At 52.3% G+C, this 15,454-nt stretch overlaps 1 protein-coding gene across 1 annotated transcript in view; it reads left to right on the top strand.

The window, feature by feature from the left end:
- The first annotated feature begins 727 nt into the window (after positions 1 to 727).
- The window catches only part of CCDC69 (coiled-coil domain containing 69), a 35,593-nt gene continuing 20,866 nt past the window's right edge, over positions 728 to 15,454 (top strand). Inside the window, exons 1-2 of the mRNA XM_042993996.1 lie at positions 728 to 894; positions 15,137 to 15,206. Of these exons, the coding sequence (XP_042849930.1) occupies positions 847 to 894; positions 15,137 to 15,206 (118 nt within the window). The 5' untranslated portion in view covers positions 728 to 846. The remainder of the gene's footprint in view (positions 895 to 15,136; positions 15,207 to 15,454) is intronic.

A 15,454-nucleotide genomic window follows, 5' to 3' on the forward strand; every position in this document is an offset into this window, starting at 1 on the left:
TTAGGTGTGCTTTTTCTGCACTGCCACTCCCAGAAACCTCAGCTGGTAACAAAGTGAGGGTAAATAAAAGTTCTTTTCCCCGGGCATTGACATGTGATGTCCCTTATTCCCACCGCATCTGCCCGTCTGCTCCACAAGGTTGTTGTGATGGGTAGCATCTATCCAGGATGGACAGAGTAGTACAGACGCTGGTGAACTGGAAAGAGCTATGGACCCAGAAGTAAAGGAGGCATTACCACTGAACAAAGTATCATTATGTATTTGTAGGGACGTGGCTCGAAGCTTAGGTTCAGGAGTTAGAACTGGAATTTATTTGGGCTCTGGTACTTCCTAGTTATGTGAGCTAAGGCAAATCACGTCTCTGATCCTCGTCTTCGTAACCTGTAAAGTGGAAGGAATAATACCTTCGTGGCAAGGAGATGGGAAAAAATAAAGTAATATGTACAAAGTAGCCAGGGCAGACCCAGCTCCCAGTAAATGGTAGCTGTTGTGTTTACTAAATCATTGTTTTCATTTTTCTTCCTGGCCTTGTCTCTGCCAAGGGTCGGGGAAAACATCCATTGTTCATAGGGATCTTCTCTGCCCTGGCCCAAAGTTGTCACCATTTACGGAGAGTCTGGTCACTTGCCGCGGGCGGTGCCACCGCGAACCCCGAGGCCCTGCTCTTCGGGTATTTACGGCGCGCGGCCGCCCCAGCTCCGACTCAAGTCTGCGCTTCCAGGTTCAGTTTCAGGGTCTCGCCGGCAGCCCCGGCCGGCGGGCGCGCAGCGGGCGGCGGGGCCCGGGCGGCTGGGTCCTCGGGGGCCCCGGAGCAGGCAGGCGGCGTCCGGGAGTCCCCGGAGGAGGATGGGCTGCGGACACAGCCGGCCGAGCTGCTGCAAAGCCCCCAAAAAGGTAAAGGGCTCCGGCGGCGAAGTTTGCCTTCAGAGGGGAGGAGGGTGCGGAACCGCTCCGCCGCAGGGACTGTCGGCGCCGCCGGCCCCCCGCCGGTCCCCCCCGGGGTGCCAGGCGGAGGACGGCCAGAGGCCGGCGCGGAGGGAGGCGGGGAAAGCTCGGCCGGGCGACGCTCTTTCCCCCACCAACCCCCCGGCCCCGGGCTGAGCCGCGCGGGGCAGCCGAGTTTAGCCACACGGCCCCCGGGCCCGGGAAGCGCAGCTAATTCCGGCTGCCTGAGTAGGGAAATGTCTAGTGCCGTGGCAGGTGCCCTCTTCCTTCGGTCTGGGCGCAGCTTCGCTGTGTGGCCACGGACTAGTGACTTGACCTCTCTGGGCCTTCCGCTTTTCCCACCGTTCGGAGGCAGATTATCTCTAAGGCCGCTACTCGCAGAATGGTCCACGGGTTTACAGCAGCGGCACCACCCGGGACCTGTTTGAAATGCAGAATCTCAGGCTCTGCCCCGGAGCTGCCAAAATAGAACCTGACTTTTTTAACGAGATACCGGGTGCTCACAACAGGCTTTAAAGTTTGAGAAGCGCCCGTCTGGAGCCTCCTCGAGGCCCCAAAGCCGGTGCATGTGGGCTGTCCTGGGGGTAGCTGGGAGGGGCCAAAGAGGGAGGAGATCTGCAGCCTGCTGCTGCCCTTCCTTTCCTTCCTGTCCCTCCCCCGAGGGGCCTCGGAGCTGGGTTAGGACCCAGGAGACTCGACTCGGGTTTCTGACAGGGGGCCCAGCTGCCCCTTGAGGTCTGACCAGCCCAGAAGGTCAGAGCCTGGGGCCGGAGGACTGTCCTCGGGGGACAGCCCCGGGCACAGAGAGGGAAGAGGGGACCCTCAAGTTCTAACTTCTCTTCCTACTACTGCCTGCCTTTCTGCCAGGTGGGGACAGGTGGTCCCATAAACTTGATGAGCCTCTGGAGACCTTGAGAGGCTCCAAGCTGCCGTAAAATGTAGTTATTTTTCATAAAACTTGAATCTCCCTGCTCTCTGCTCCTGCTTTGCTAAGGCCAGGACAAGCTTTCCCTGCCTTGTGCCTAGTTCTAGTTCAGGAAGATGAGTTTTCCCCCCAAGTACAATGCCTCTCCCACTTTCCTTGCTCCTCCTTTATTCCTAGTTCAAAAAACCTCACCAAGCTCTGACCCAGAAAGAGTCACATCTTCCATTAATCCCACAGGGAAACTGAGGCTTGCCTGAAGCAGTGGAAGCCGAGGGCTGGCTGACAGGGATGGTGGGCAGATAGAGCCGAGCCTGGCTTGCGACTGGAATGAGCTGGTGATGGGTGGACGTCAGTTCTGGCTCTGCCATAAACAGGCTTCGTGTCCTCACCGGTGGAGTGGTGTATCCCCCAGCAAGCCCTCAGCCCTCTCGGGGCCTCGGTTTCTCCCTCTGCGTGGAGAGGAAGAGAGATGAATGGGATGACTTCTAAGGGTCGGAGGGTCCGTGTTCTCTGAACCCATGTCAGCATCTGAGTCTGCAAAGTGAGCCGAGTGTGATTTCCATCTAAGCAGGGACAGAAGGAGACTGGAAGAGGAGCCCTGGTCTAGGCATGACCCTTCCAACAGTGAGCATGGGTTCCCTTGCCTCCTGGCCCTTCTGAGAGCCTTACCAGCTGTCCCTGTCTGTCCTTGGTACAGCCTGAACTGGACCCTCCCGCCCCAAGCTTTGAAGGGCAAGTCAAGTCCACACAGACTATCCGAGTGGGAAAGGGCCCTGGGTATCGCCTGGGCTGATATACCCAGTATACAGATGGGAGGTTAAGGCCTGGAGAAGGGAAGGAGTAACTTAGAGCAGACCCCGGGTATCCAGCCCCCTAGTCCAGTGCTCTTTGTCCCCACCCCAACTCTGTGCTTCATGTGGCTTCTTAGTGATTCCAAAGCCTTTTGGCATCAAAGCCTTCACTCTGTGGCCTCAGGGCAGTCTGGCCTTCCTTCCCTGCCCCAGCAACGCCAGGCCTCTGCCCCTGTGCGGCGGGACTTACAGGCCAGTTCTGTTTAAAGTTCATGCCTGTTTCCATCCCTCCAGGCTGTGCTCCTGCCCAATTTCTTATCCAAGGATGCTCCCAAGGCCATCCTCACAGGCTGTCAGTCCCCTGGGGGGGGACACAGGGCTCTAAGGATGGGAGGTGCAAAGATGAGCTCAGACTACAGAAGGGTCAGATCGAGGCAACGATGACTCACCCTTAGTGGCAGTTGACAGAGTACTCACGCTCACATCCTGCGGGCCTCGCAAAAGCCCTGGGAGCTAGGCTGAGCTGCAGGGTCTTCACCACTCCACAGGTGAGGACACGAAGGTTCAGAGAGGCGTGATGTGTCCAAAGTCATAGAGCCGGCTGGGGATAAAGCTGTGCAGCTGAGCTTGGTTTGCCACACCCGGCCTGATGCTCATCGCCGGTACAGAGCAGGTGCTGTGGAAATATTTGAGTGAGCAAATGGGGGCAAACAAGAGCCAGGCTAAGCCAGGGTGAGCCTGGGGTGCAACAACAGTACCTCCTTCAGCCTCAAGAGATACAGGACGGCTCCTTGGATTGGGGCAAAGGGGGGTGTGGGGATGCCTTGACTGAGTGCTGAAGGTTTGGGAGGAGTTACAGTCGAGGCAGAGGGAAGAGCCTGAGCCAAGGCTGAACCAGAGAGAGCCCAGTATGGTGGGGCTCCTTGGGGAGAGTGGAGGTGACAGGCGGCGAGGAATGAGTCTGGAACTTTCAGCGGGGACTACCCTGGCTACGGACAGGGGCTTGACCACTAGGACCTCTCTGTCCTTCCAAGTTCAGGGATGAGAGGGTTTGCTGAGTTCTGTAGTCTCCTGTGCCTGGTGGCCTTAGCTGAGAGACCCGGCCTGAGGCTAAGCCACTGATTGGGATGAGTTGACATCCTGACGAATGAATGCCTGAGTGGGGATCGCTGGCAGCTGGGTGCTGTGGAGCCATCCACACCACGTGGTCCTTCCTAAACCCATCTTGACTGAGACCATGGGTGATGTGGTCATGTCCCCAGGAGGCCTTGGGCGGAGGATGGACAGAGGGGAGGGACCAAGGAAACAAATTTTCCATGGACTTGCCTGTAGAAGTGACATGGGAGTACAGAGGGACCTTCCATCCCCGGTAGCTTACCAGGGATGGGGAGGGGCTCCCAGTGCCTCGCGGTGGCCCCCCTGTGTGTGTGCCTGGCATGATGTCAGAACTGCCCAGTGCCCCGGGCTTTGGCTCTGGCCCAGGCACCTCAGCCCTGAGTAGAGTGTCGGAGAACTCACTTGGTCCTGCTCCCACAGCTGGGTCCTCAGTGGGTGTCTTTCAGGAGCCCTTCATGAACACTTCCGGGTAGCAGGCCAGGAGAGAGAGAGAGAGGGAGGGCTGCAGAAGTGATTGACGTGGAAGAGCCCGGGCGTAGGCATAAATAATTCCGAAACAAAACCATGGATGCTAAGGGTGTGGGCTTTAGAGCTGGGTTCACGCATTGTTTTCTTCCCTCGGCACAGCAGGCTCTGGGCTAGGTGCTGCTTCAGTCCTGGCTCTGTCGCAGGTCCATGAAGTGACCGTGGAAAGGGCGTGGCTTCTTTGTGCCTCGGTTTCTCCATCTGTAAGATAGGCATGAGATTAGCTGCCAGGTCATAGGGTTGTTCTAGAGATTAGATGAAAGAATGCACGCAGGAGAGTCCCTGATACACGGGCTGGCAAGTACTGTGCTGTTGATAAGAGGGCATGTGCATAATGTCAAAAGGGAGACCCAGTTATACTTTAAGGACATCACTGCCTGGATTGGACCCGAAGAAAGCAAACAGGGATGTGAGAGACAGGGGGACATGAATGTCCTTGGAAGGCTTTGGGGATTGGGGCAATGAAGCCTGGAACCTGGCCGTTACCTCCAACCCTCTGAAGCGTTGCCAAGGGGGCTTGGGGAGCAGCCTTGTTCTCTGTTGTTCCAGAAGGCAGAATTGTGGCCAGTGAGGGGAAGCTAAAGGAAGCCAGATTCTACTTCTCATGGGGAAGAAAGGTAGCGAGTTCTCCATCTCTGGAGGAGTTCAAGCAGAGGTCAGGTGACATTTTGGCAAGAACAGAAGGGGGGATTGGGACTAGCAAGTATTTAGGATTCCGCTTAAGAAATCTAATTCTGATTATTATAATGTTTAAGGCAAAATTTCGGAACTTGGAAAAATATAAAGAACTTTAAAAATCACTTTTAATCCCACCATTAAGACATAGCCTCTGTGTATATTTCGGTGTCATTCTATTTTCCCTACTGTATATATAATATACATGAGGGTGACTATTTTTATACAATTGGGAATATATATATATATATTTTTCTAGAGAGTGCGCATGTGGGTACAAGCAGGGGAGGGGCAGAGGGAGTGGGAGAGATTATCTTAAGCAGGCTCCACACTCAGCAGGGATCCATGACCCTGGGATCATGACCTGAGCCAGAATCAAGAGTTGGATGCTCAACCGGCTGAGCCACCCACGTGCCCCAGGAATATGTTTTAAATAGCCATACTCTAGTTAATATTTTCTGGGTGTATTTTTGTTAAATCGTCCACAGAAACATGATTTTTAATGGCCACCTAATATTCTGTGGATGTTCCATGGCTTATTTAACCAGTTTGGACCCTTGGTTGTTTATATGCCCTAGTCCTGTGCTCATTTTTCATGAGCATCCTTGTGTTTTCATGCTAAGGAGGGAGAGGGTGGCTTTGAGCTCAGAGGGGAGCAGAGGGACTGAGGGGTGGCTTCCTGAGACAGCTGGGTTTTGAAGGTTGGTGGGATGGGGGCTAGACGGTTGTTTTGGGGTAAGTGGGAAATAGGAAAGTCCGGGCCCCTGACATCTGGTCAGTAGGAACAGGGCAAATCTGACCTTTTAGCTTGGTTTGCTGAGGGTGGGGTGGTCGGGAGTATGAAAGGAAGCTGACTTTCCTGGGCACCGAGCCCTCTGCCCCAAGCATCATGGAGACGTTGGTGTGTATGTAGCCTCCGAGCTAATGATTTTTGCCCAGTCTGTAAAATCATGCCAGCTAAAGCCCTTACGGGCTTCCATACATATGCATTCTGAAAATCTTGTGAGATTGAAAGCCAGATTTCTGTTTTATAAAGGGACATCTGTACCCTGTGACCTAAGACGATTAGAAAAATTTCTAATAATCCTTGCCTTAGAGACTCAATCTTTGGCAACACATTTTCTGCACATGTACATGTTTTTAATTCTATTCTTTTCCTTTGTAGTTGAATTCCCAGGTGGCTGGCATAGGTCCCTCAAGGGCCCCCAGCCACCTAAAGACTTGCATCTTTGCCAAAATTGGGTGTTGAGTTTGGGGCCTGTGCTTCATGTCTTTTGTTGTTGTTGTTGTAAAGAGAACAGGAAAGATAAAACTTCAAATTAGTTGCCCAGAAGCAGGCTGCTATGTCGGTCAAGCTGGTGACACTCTTGGGGGGGGGGGGGGGATGGCCACCTGACCTCTCAGTATTTGTAGATCAGGTAGTAAACGAGTGTCTGAAATCTGCCTAGGAAAAGGTTTCTAAAGGGCCTCGATAAAACATTCATGTTCGAAGAAGAAACCGGGAAAAAGTAGGAACACCCTCCAATAAAAGGAAGAACCTGATGGTTGGCCCGAGTTCTGGGGGCACTTGGGGTTCCATCTTTGCCTTCTCAGTCCTCCACCCTCAGAGCACTGTGAACTGTGCAGGATGACCTGGAGGCAGAGCAGGACCCGGAGGGAGAGCAGGGGGAGCCCCTGTGAGCACACCGTGGACAGAGAGAAGGCGCAAGAGAACGTCCATCCTTCTTCAGCGTGTGGAGATCTAAACCTGCCCATTACCTGAAGACAAGTCACCTGGCATTTCTCGCCAGGTGAATTTTAATCCCTGAAAATCGTTGATCTTGTCACTTTATTTTCAAACCTGAATCTTCCCGAACATCTAGGCCAGATGCCTTACAATACCTAAAACACCCCTCCCACGTCCATGCTTTTCCCCCAGATAAGTGATGTACAACCTGACCTACTTCCATGTCTCCCTCTCCCCCAATGGTGGAGCTCTTTCACTGAATGTGCCAGAACCTTGTAGACCTCCTTGCCATTTCTCCATGGCTCCACACCACCCTACCTGCTGCCGCTCCTTAAGGAAATAGCCTTGATGTTAGGAAATTTATCTGTACTGGAAATTTATCTGTACCCCCCCCCAACTCATGTGCACCTAGAACCCATGAATGTGACCTTATTTTGGAGATGGGATCCAGTTAGGATGAGGTCATACTGGATTAGGACGGGCCTTCATCCAATGACAGTTATCCTCATAAGAACAGGAAATTTTGGACAGGGAGAAGGCCATGCGGTAACAGAAGCAGGGATTGGAAGGATGCAGACGCACAGGCCAAGGGACACCAAGACTTGCTGGCAACTGCCAGAAGCCAGGAGAAGGAGCTAGGACGGATTCTTCCTCAGAACCTCCAGAAGGAACCCACTCACCTGACAACCTTGCTTTTGGACTTGTAGCCTCCAGAACTGTGGGAGAGCACACTTCCGTTTTAAGGCTCCATCTTTGTGGTGATTTGCTACAGCAGCCCTGGGGAGCTTGTATGTCTTCGGGTTAATGGCTCCCACCCTCGCGCTCAGCCTTCGCCCCTGCCTTGCCAGCAGTCAAGGTGGACAGCAAGAGCCCACCCTTGGACCCATGGCTCACCAGAAGAGTAGGGAGCGTGGCAAACGCGGAGGTGCTTGGACGAGGAGGCCCAGATGCTTTTGGCCACCGGCCACCGGCCGCGGCACCTGCGGAGGCAAGGGCCGCCCTGGGAGTCAGCAGTGGACTGACTCCTGCCTCTTCCACTAACTTGCTGTGGGATGGCAGATAGGAGGTTCTCTCCCTGGGCCCTGACTTCTCCATCTGTAAAATGACTGCTGTGGCTGCTTTTAGGCTTAGAGAGAGGTATTTCTTCTTGTTAATTTCTTTGCACACAAGTAAAGTTTAAATACACTGTTGTGGGTTTTTTTAATTTATTTTTTATGTTTTTACTTTATTTTTGAGAGAGAGACAGAGACAGAGACAGAGCATGAGTAGGGGAGGGGCAGAGAGAGAGGGAGACACAGAATGTGAAGCAGGCTCCAAGCTGTCAGCACAGAGCCCAACGCGGGGCTCGAACCCACAAACCGTGAGATCATGACCTGAGCTGAAGTCGGACGCTTAACCGACTGAGCCACCCAGGCGCCCCGGAATACACTGTTGTTTAAAAAGTCCTAAGAATTAAGGTAAAACTAATGCTACCCCTCCTTGGCCACAGCAATCTTCGTCCTTTCTCTGGAGATGACAAACAAGTGCCATCAACCTGTGCTTTTCTTGGCCCTTTACTCTGTTCTTTTGTGCGCAGTAGAAATAGTTTATTTGCATATTGGTGGTCTACCAGATGCCTTTCCAACTGGGTATGTAACACGTGCTTCAGTTTTTAAACTTACGAGTGACATCGCAGAGTATTAGGTATCTTAGTGTATCGAGCCAGCCCCCACTACAGACGTGAGGCTGGTTTCCAGTGTGCCTCTGTTACAAACGACTCTGCTGTGAGCGCCCTGGAGGTGCCGTGTCCTCACTGACGGGCGCCTCTCTGCTAAGCACTGCGATTGCAGGGGGGTGGGGTATGCCGCCTGTAAGCTGGGGTGGCTGCTGAGGTCCCCGTCAGCTTGCCCTTCCTTTTATTGCCTCCCCACGGGGGCTGCTCGAGAACAGAGGGTGGTGTGAAGGGTGCAGGAGACCCACCCAGGCCCTCCTGAGCAAAGGCACCTCCTTTCTTGTCCTCTGGAGAAGCCCTCTTCATGCAGGGGTTGACGGCTGAGTGTGTCGGATCACCTGCCCTGCTCTGCCCAGAGCAAACGAGTATGACGGGATTGATACAGGATGAGGTGTCCGGATGACCTCCCTCTGCCCTTCTTCTACATCCCAAGTGTGTCAAAACCAGAAGGACTCCGATGTATCCCATTGCCCAACTCCGTGCCAGAAAGAGGAAGAAACAGAAGCCCAGAGAGGGTAGGGTACTTTCCCAAGGTCACACAGCAGGCACGTGGCAAGCCAGGGTTTTGACTCTGAACACCCACTGGGGAGTTTGCCATTGGGTTGGGGAGCAAGGTGGCTGTCTGGCAGGGTTACCTGTGCTCTCGGCACGTCTCTTGCCCTGCCCCGGCCACTGACGTCGTTTTCTGCCCCACTCCTTCAGGGTCTCAGACTGACCCAAATGCCAGAAATGGTGCAGACTGCCGTGTCCAGCACCAGACCCTCTAAGGTGATCAGAACTGGCAGACGCCCTGGGAAGCTGGTAGGGGGCCGGAAAAGGTAGGCTCTGGGGAGGAGGAAAAGGAATGTGGTGCATTGGAAAGCCTTTGTCTGGGCCTCAGCCTCTCTGTCTGTGAATGAGGATGAGCTCTGCATTCAAGGCCTGCCGCGCCGACTGCCATGGTCTGACTCAGTAGTCCTGGTGCTTAAGAGCAGGTGGTTCTGTCCTCCCCTGAGGTCTCATTCATCAGTCGATCAGATAAGAGCAGTCGAGACCACATCCGCCCCTGACTGGGGTGCTCTGGAGGCATCACAGGTGTTCAGAGAATAGGCGGTGGCCCCCCAGCACAGCCGAGTGCAGGCTGGCCCTCCTCCCTTTAGGTCGGTTGTATCACCACACTGATCTGTATCCCCAGGGCAGTCAGTTGTGGCTGACCCCACGCTGTATGATATGAACAAATTGAACTAAATCTTCACCGCCCCAGGTACTGGTAAAATGAAATCAAATTCCGGCATTACTTTGGCAAAATACTTCTGCCCATTTTAGAGGTAGGGAAGCTGAGGCCTGTGTGTATGGTGATCAGAGCCTCTGTGATTTGGGTGGGAACGCTAATTTCTCAACAGCCCTGAACTTTTAGGCCTTGCCTTTCCTCCCACTTCTGGAGGGGGCCCTTGGGGCCTCCACCCCCACCTCCTTCCTGCCTCTACCTCAGCCAATAGGCTTGGCCTGTGGTTGGTAAGCTTCTGAAACTGCTGGTGTGGGGCCCCACCCACGCTGAGTCCAGACACCGGAAAGGCAGCTCAGATACAGCAGGGACTGAGTCCCTCAAGGCCCCAAATCATCTATCCCCTACACTTCAGCTACTGGGATCAATCTGGTGTTTGCATAAAGGAAACGGAAGGGCCTCCAGCCTCCTTGAATCCAGGTTCTCATTAGGGCTCTGCTCCCATGCTTTGAGGCCTCTGGCAAATGCTGCCCATCCCACCACTGGGCCTCAGGTTTTCCATCTGGAAATAGGAGGTGGGGATTGGAATAAACTGTCTCCAGGGGCCCTTCCAATCCTGCCTTCTGGTTCCCAGGAAGCGATCCTCGGCCAGAATAGGTGTGATAGAACTATGTGGCCAAGGCAAGTTACGGGACAGGAAAGGAACAGGTAACTAAAGGGTCCTTTGATTACTGAACTCTCTAAGCTAAGCAGGAATAACGAGGGGATATGTCATACCACTCCATCAGAAATACACAAAGCCCAAAGGCCCACGGAGAGCATGGAGTGATGGTCCCCACAGCGAGGTTAGTGATGGTCCTAAAGTGTCTTCAGGAAGCTGAGCTATCCTCAGGGCTGCCTTGGCTTCCACCATAGCAGGAGTCCCAAGGTGAGGAAGAGCTGGGCGGCTCCATCCGAGCTGCTTCTGCCTTACTCACTCTTGCCTGATGCAGCTCACAATTTGAGGGAAGTAGACTATGGAAATTCACCTGTACTACAAAGTACTACAACCCGGGTAATACTCAACAGAGCCCTCTGATACAATGTTAATGCTGGTGGGTTTCACATCCCATCTGCACTTTATGCTTAGTGGAGGTCTTTCCTTGCTGAACATCAAGGATACTTCACAGAACTTCAGACTGTTGGAGTTGAAGGTCCTCTGTGATCTCTCAGTCCAACCTGCGAAATGAAGGTTGCCTCTTCTTGCACGCTACCAGTGACGGAGAACTCACTATCACCGCCAAACCCCAACCTCTAGTAAGGCAGCTTATCTCTGTTCCGGGGACAGTTCTGAAATTCTTCTTCATGCTGAACTGAAACTTCTCGAAACTTCTAGTCCTCAGCCACAGTCCTGCCCTCCAAGGCTGTGGGCCACACACTAGAGCTTCTACCTTAGGATAGTCCTGTGAGATTTGAAGGCAGTGGCCAGGTTTTCTTGTCTGTTCTTGAGGCGGACCAACTTGTTCTGTTAATAGCACCTCCCATACTTTGGTTTCGTGCCTCCTGCCACGTCTTGTCAGCTGCTTCTGGATGCATTCAGTTTGTCAGTTTACCCTTCAAAATGCAAGCATATTCTAGGGGTCTCACTAGACCCGATGTGAGCTCATCTGGCACCGCCCTCCCTCTCTGCCCTGACTGTGCCACATCCCGTTACAGACCAGGTTTGCTTCAGGTTGAACCCAAAGCACGGGTCTGGTCTGCTTGAACAAGAAGATGGGCCCCACAACCATGGTTGCTGCCAAGATATAAAGGCCCTGTTTCCAGCCTTATTAGTTGAAGGGCTGCCCTTGAGTTCAAAGGAACTGAAGAGAACACCTGTTCCAACCCTGGTGCATGACAGATAGAGAAACTGAGGACCAGAGTGGGGGACTTGCCTAATGTCTCATAGTAAAGCTGGAACCCGGGTCTTCAGGTGTCTCCCCCAGTCCTGTGTTCTCCCTACGTCCTGTGCTGCCAGCTGCCCCTCGAGCTCTCTTCTCCCAAGTTTCTCTTAACTCAGGAAACCCCACTGACCTTGCTAGCCCTCCTCCAGAGCTCAATCCGAATGCCTCACCCCCAGCCCTGGGCCTCCCCGCTCTGCTTTTGGAAGGGGAAATTCTTGTGTTCCCCTCCCAGCTCCTGTCCTCTCCCACTGCAGGGTGAACTCTGCTCCGTGGCCTCTGAGGAGGAAGCTGCCAGAGTCCCAACCTGGGGATTTTCCATGCAGTAGTTGCTTATCAATTCCTACTCGGCCCTGGGCTCTGTGTCCCCAGGCTTTCGTGATATCGGAACCACCTGCATAGATGGGCAGATGGGAGCTTCCTGGCACGTGTAGCACCCTTGGATTCTGTGGGTCTAGAACTGGGCCTGAGGGCTGTGTTAAACAAGCACTCTAGGTGGTTCTAATACGGGAGGCCCATAGGCCACATTCCTAGAAATACTGTTCTGGGCATCATAACACACATGCTGGGACAAATCCCAAGTGGATTTCAAAAATGGTCCTGGTCCTCAAGGAGCCCCTTGGCCTAGCTGGAGAAACCTGGGTAGCCAGGTAGGTACTCACATGGGTGTCTGAACAGACACTGGAGCATAGAGCTGATAGGAACTAACTCAGCCCTGGGGAGAGACCGAGGAGAAATGTTACACGAACTCAGCCCGGAAGCCTGAGAGTGTACGTCATGCTGGGACGGTCTTGAGCAGCTTGGGATGCTCTTGGACACGTGGATGTGCATATTGGGACCAAAAGTACAATAGGCCTGTTTAGTTGGGCCCAGCAAATTTGCCGATTATTTTGTAAAAATGATACTGTTCTATGTTGGCAAGGTTGCAGTGACGCTGGCCTTCTTGTGTGCTGTTAGTGGGTGAGTTCTTTTAACCTTTCTGGAGGGTAGAACCCATAGCTTTGGCTATGTAACAAAGTCAGTATGTTCACTAAAGCATAATTCGGAAATTAAAAAATGGAAATAATTCAAATACTCATGCAGATTATGCGTTAAATGATTGAATTCATCCACAAGGATGTAATGTTCGAGTCATGAAAATTAATATGTGTACAGAATATTTAATGCCATGTAGTAAATGCTCATAATATATTTGAAAAATTAAAATATCAGGAAGCATAGGTAACATTCCTTTAATGAATAAATTATTACTACTACTATAATCGGAAGAAGATGTTTACAAATATTTACTAAGGAAGGAAGGCGGACAAGGAGGTTGGTAGCCTGAGGACGGATGGTGATGAGTCTTGGATGTTATTTGACGGAGTAATCCTGGGGAGTGGTTTCGTTAGGATCTGGGGACTCAGGCGCACAGTCACATCCTGCCTGTGGTCTGGAGGCTGTTCGTGGAGAAGAGTTTTTCACTTCTCTGTGGCTGTTATTTGGGAGAAGACAGTTTCTCATGAGCTTTATGATCTGACTTCAGGCCAGTCTGAGGGAGATCTCCCAAAGCATTTCAGGGTCTTTGTTCTTCAGAAAGTAATAAACTCAGGCAATGTTTGAGCTCTTAGAATATGTCAGACATTATAGGTGCATTATCCCATCTAATCCTTAAAGCAACGTTAGAAATCCGAGGTTTGGAGAGGCCATACAGTCACACAGGGTTTGATTTAAGATTCGAATCCAGGTCTGGGTAATTCTAGAATCCCAGAGTTCTTAACCACGCAGCTCCAGTCTCTAAAGGGCTGAGACTTCTTTCTTTCTTTTTTTTTTTTTAATGTTTATTTGATTTATTTTGAGGCAGAGAGAGCAGGGGAGAGGCAGAGGGAAAAGGGGAAAGAGGAACCCAAGCAGGCTCCGTGCCGACAGCAGAGAACCCAACACGGGGCTCAAACTCAGGAACCGTGAGTTCATGACTTGAGCCAAAGTCAGACGCTTAACTGACTGAGCCACCCAGGCGCCCCAGTGCAGAGACCTGGTCCTGATGTTAATTTTGACATCAGGGCACAGTGTGATGGTGGCTTACCTCCCTGGGCTTCAGTGTCCTTACCTGTAATAGCCCTGCCTGTCAGTGCTATTGAGAGGATCTGAGGTCATAGGCTCCGAGTATGAACACCATGGGGATCGACTAAGACCTCCTTGCCTCTCCTTCACAAAGGAGGGAGCAGGGCCCAGAAGAGGGAAGAGATTTATCCAGTTTTGTAGAGCCAGGCCTGGAATTCAGGAATTCTCAGTCCCATGAAAAACATTCCCAGATTAGTGTAACCAGTCGTGGCAACGGGGATGAGACAACCATTTATCTCCTCCTTCCTGCAGCCCAGGATAGAAAGGCTGGCTCCTGTCACTTCCCCAGATTCCTGCTTTGACAGCTTCCCTGGCTTGTTCCCTGGCCAGGCACCCCCGCTCCCCGGGGCAGGGGGAGCTGAGTCTAAACAGGGTGAAAGGAAAACCCACTTGTCAGGCATGCCCAGCCACTGAGCAGATTTGAGGCACCAGGGCCTAGGGGAGGTGCCCGGTTGGGTCCAGCTTGTCAGGGGCTCACACCGTACCAGGCTCTGTGCTGGGCACTGTGGGGCAGGAGCAGAAGGTTGTAGAAGCCTTCCCTTGACTTATCTTCCTCCCCAACCAGAAGTATGCTTCCTAGCAGCGTTTCAGTCATTCTTGATTGTCAACCCATATCAACTCTCCTATTAAAAAATACGATTTATGAAACTTGATTATCTGGGTGCCACTGACACTGCTTTGGGATATAGCCTTTGGCATCGGTTCCCTCCTTTGATCCGATCCAACCAATCCTGGCCAAAGTTGGTTAACGCGCCCAGAGGTATGGCAAGGATACTTGACTCTGCCAATTATCCACTAATCTGCTTTGGTTGAGCCCTAACGTCACTCAGCCTCAACTTCCTGATCTTTAAATTGGGCACATTCATATTTCCCAGGTTCATTCTGAAGATTAGCTAAGATAATATAGATAAGACATCATAGCGTCCGGTACATCCTGAGTACGGTGTCTTCCCCCATCAGTCAAGGTAAGTACCCCTGCCTCCTTATAGTTGGGGGAATACCCCCCTCTAACAAAGAATAAGCATGTAAAATCATGGCTTGGACTTCTGATGCTTTGTCCCCAATATGGGGAACTTGGAAGGAAGTTGTGGTAGCCATAGGCCCTGAGAGGAAAGGGGAATTGTCTCTGAACTAGAGGTTGGGAAGTTTCAGCCATAACTGGAGTGAGGGTAATAGCAGGAGGTCTGGCCAAGTCCTGGGAGAAGAAAGAGGTGGGCAGGGAGGGCCCCGTGGATGGCAGCACAAACCACAAGGCTCTAAGGACAGGTCAACCAGCATCGAACTCCCCAGTGAGGGTTCGCCTGGAAATGATGAGAAATTCTGCTCTGGGAACCCCTTCCCCTTTGGCTAGTGGGGGAGGCAGCCTAAGTAACTGGATACAGGGCAGACTCTGGCATAACTGGAAGTTGTGTCTTGCCTTTGGAAGGATCCTACACCCATCCTCACACTGACCTCTACCCTCTACCCTCACGTCATTGTTGTCTCCTTTCTTCCAGAGGCGCCGCAAACCAGATCAGCTACCCAGACCACAGCCACAGGAATTAGGTCCCCTCAATGGGGACACAGGTGAGTGGCCAGGCCTACATATGCCCTCCCCACCATCCATGAGGTTTCCTCCCTTATAACCAACAAAGGTGATACAGCTGTTTAATTATCTCATGAGACCTTAAGTCAGTTACATTAATAGGAGTATCATGTCTAAAATGAGGGAGGTGATAGTCCTGACCTGTACTGGCCTGTTCCTGGCTATTGATGCCATACCTGGAGTGCGGAGTTTATTTCTGGAAAGTACACTTTCAGAAGAATCCAGAAAA

This window comes from Panthera tigris, chromosome A1 (assembly GCF_018350195.1).
Source record: "Panthera tigris isolate Pti1 chromosome A1, P.tigris_Pti1_mat1.1, whole genome shotgun sequence".
Taxonomy (NCBI): domain Eukaryota; kingdom Metazoa; phylum Chordata; class Mammalia; order Carnivora; family Felidae; genus Panthera; species Panthera tigris.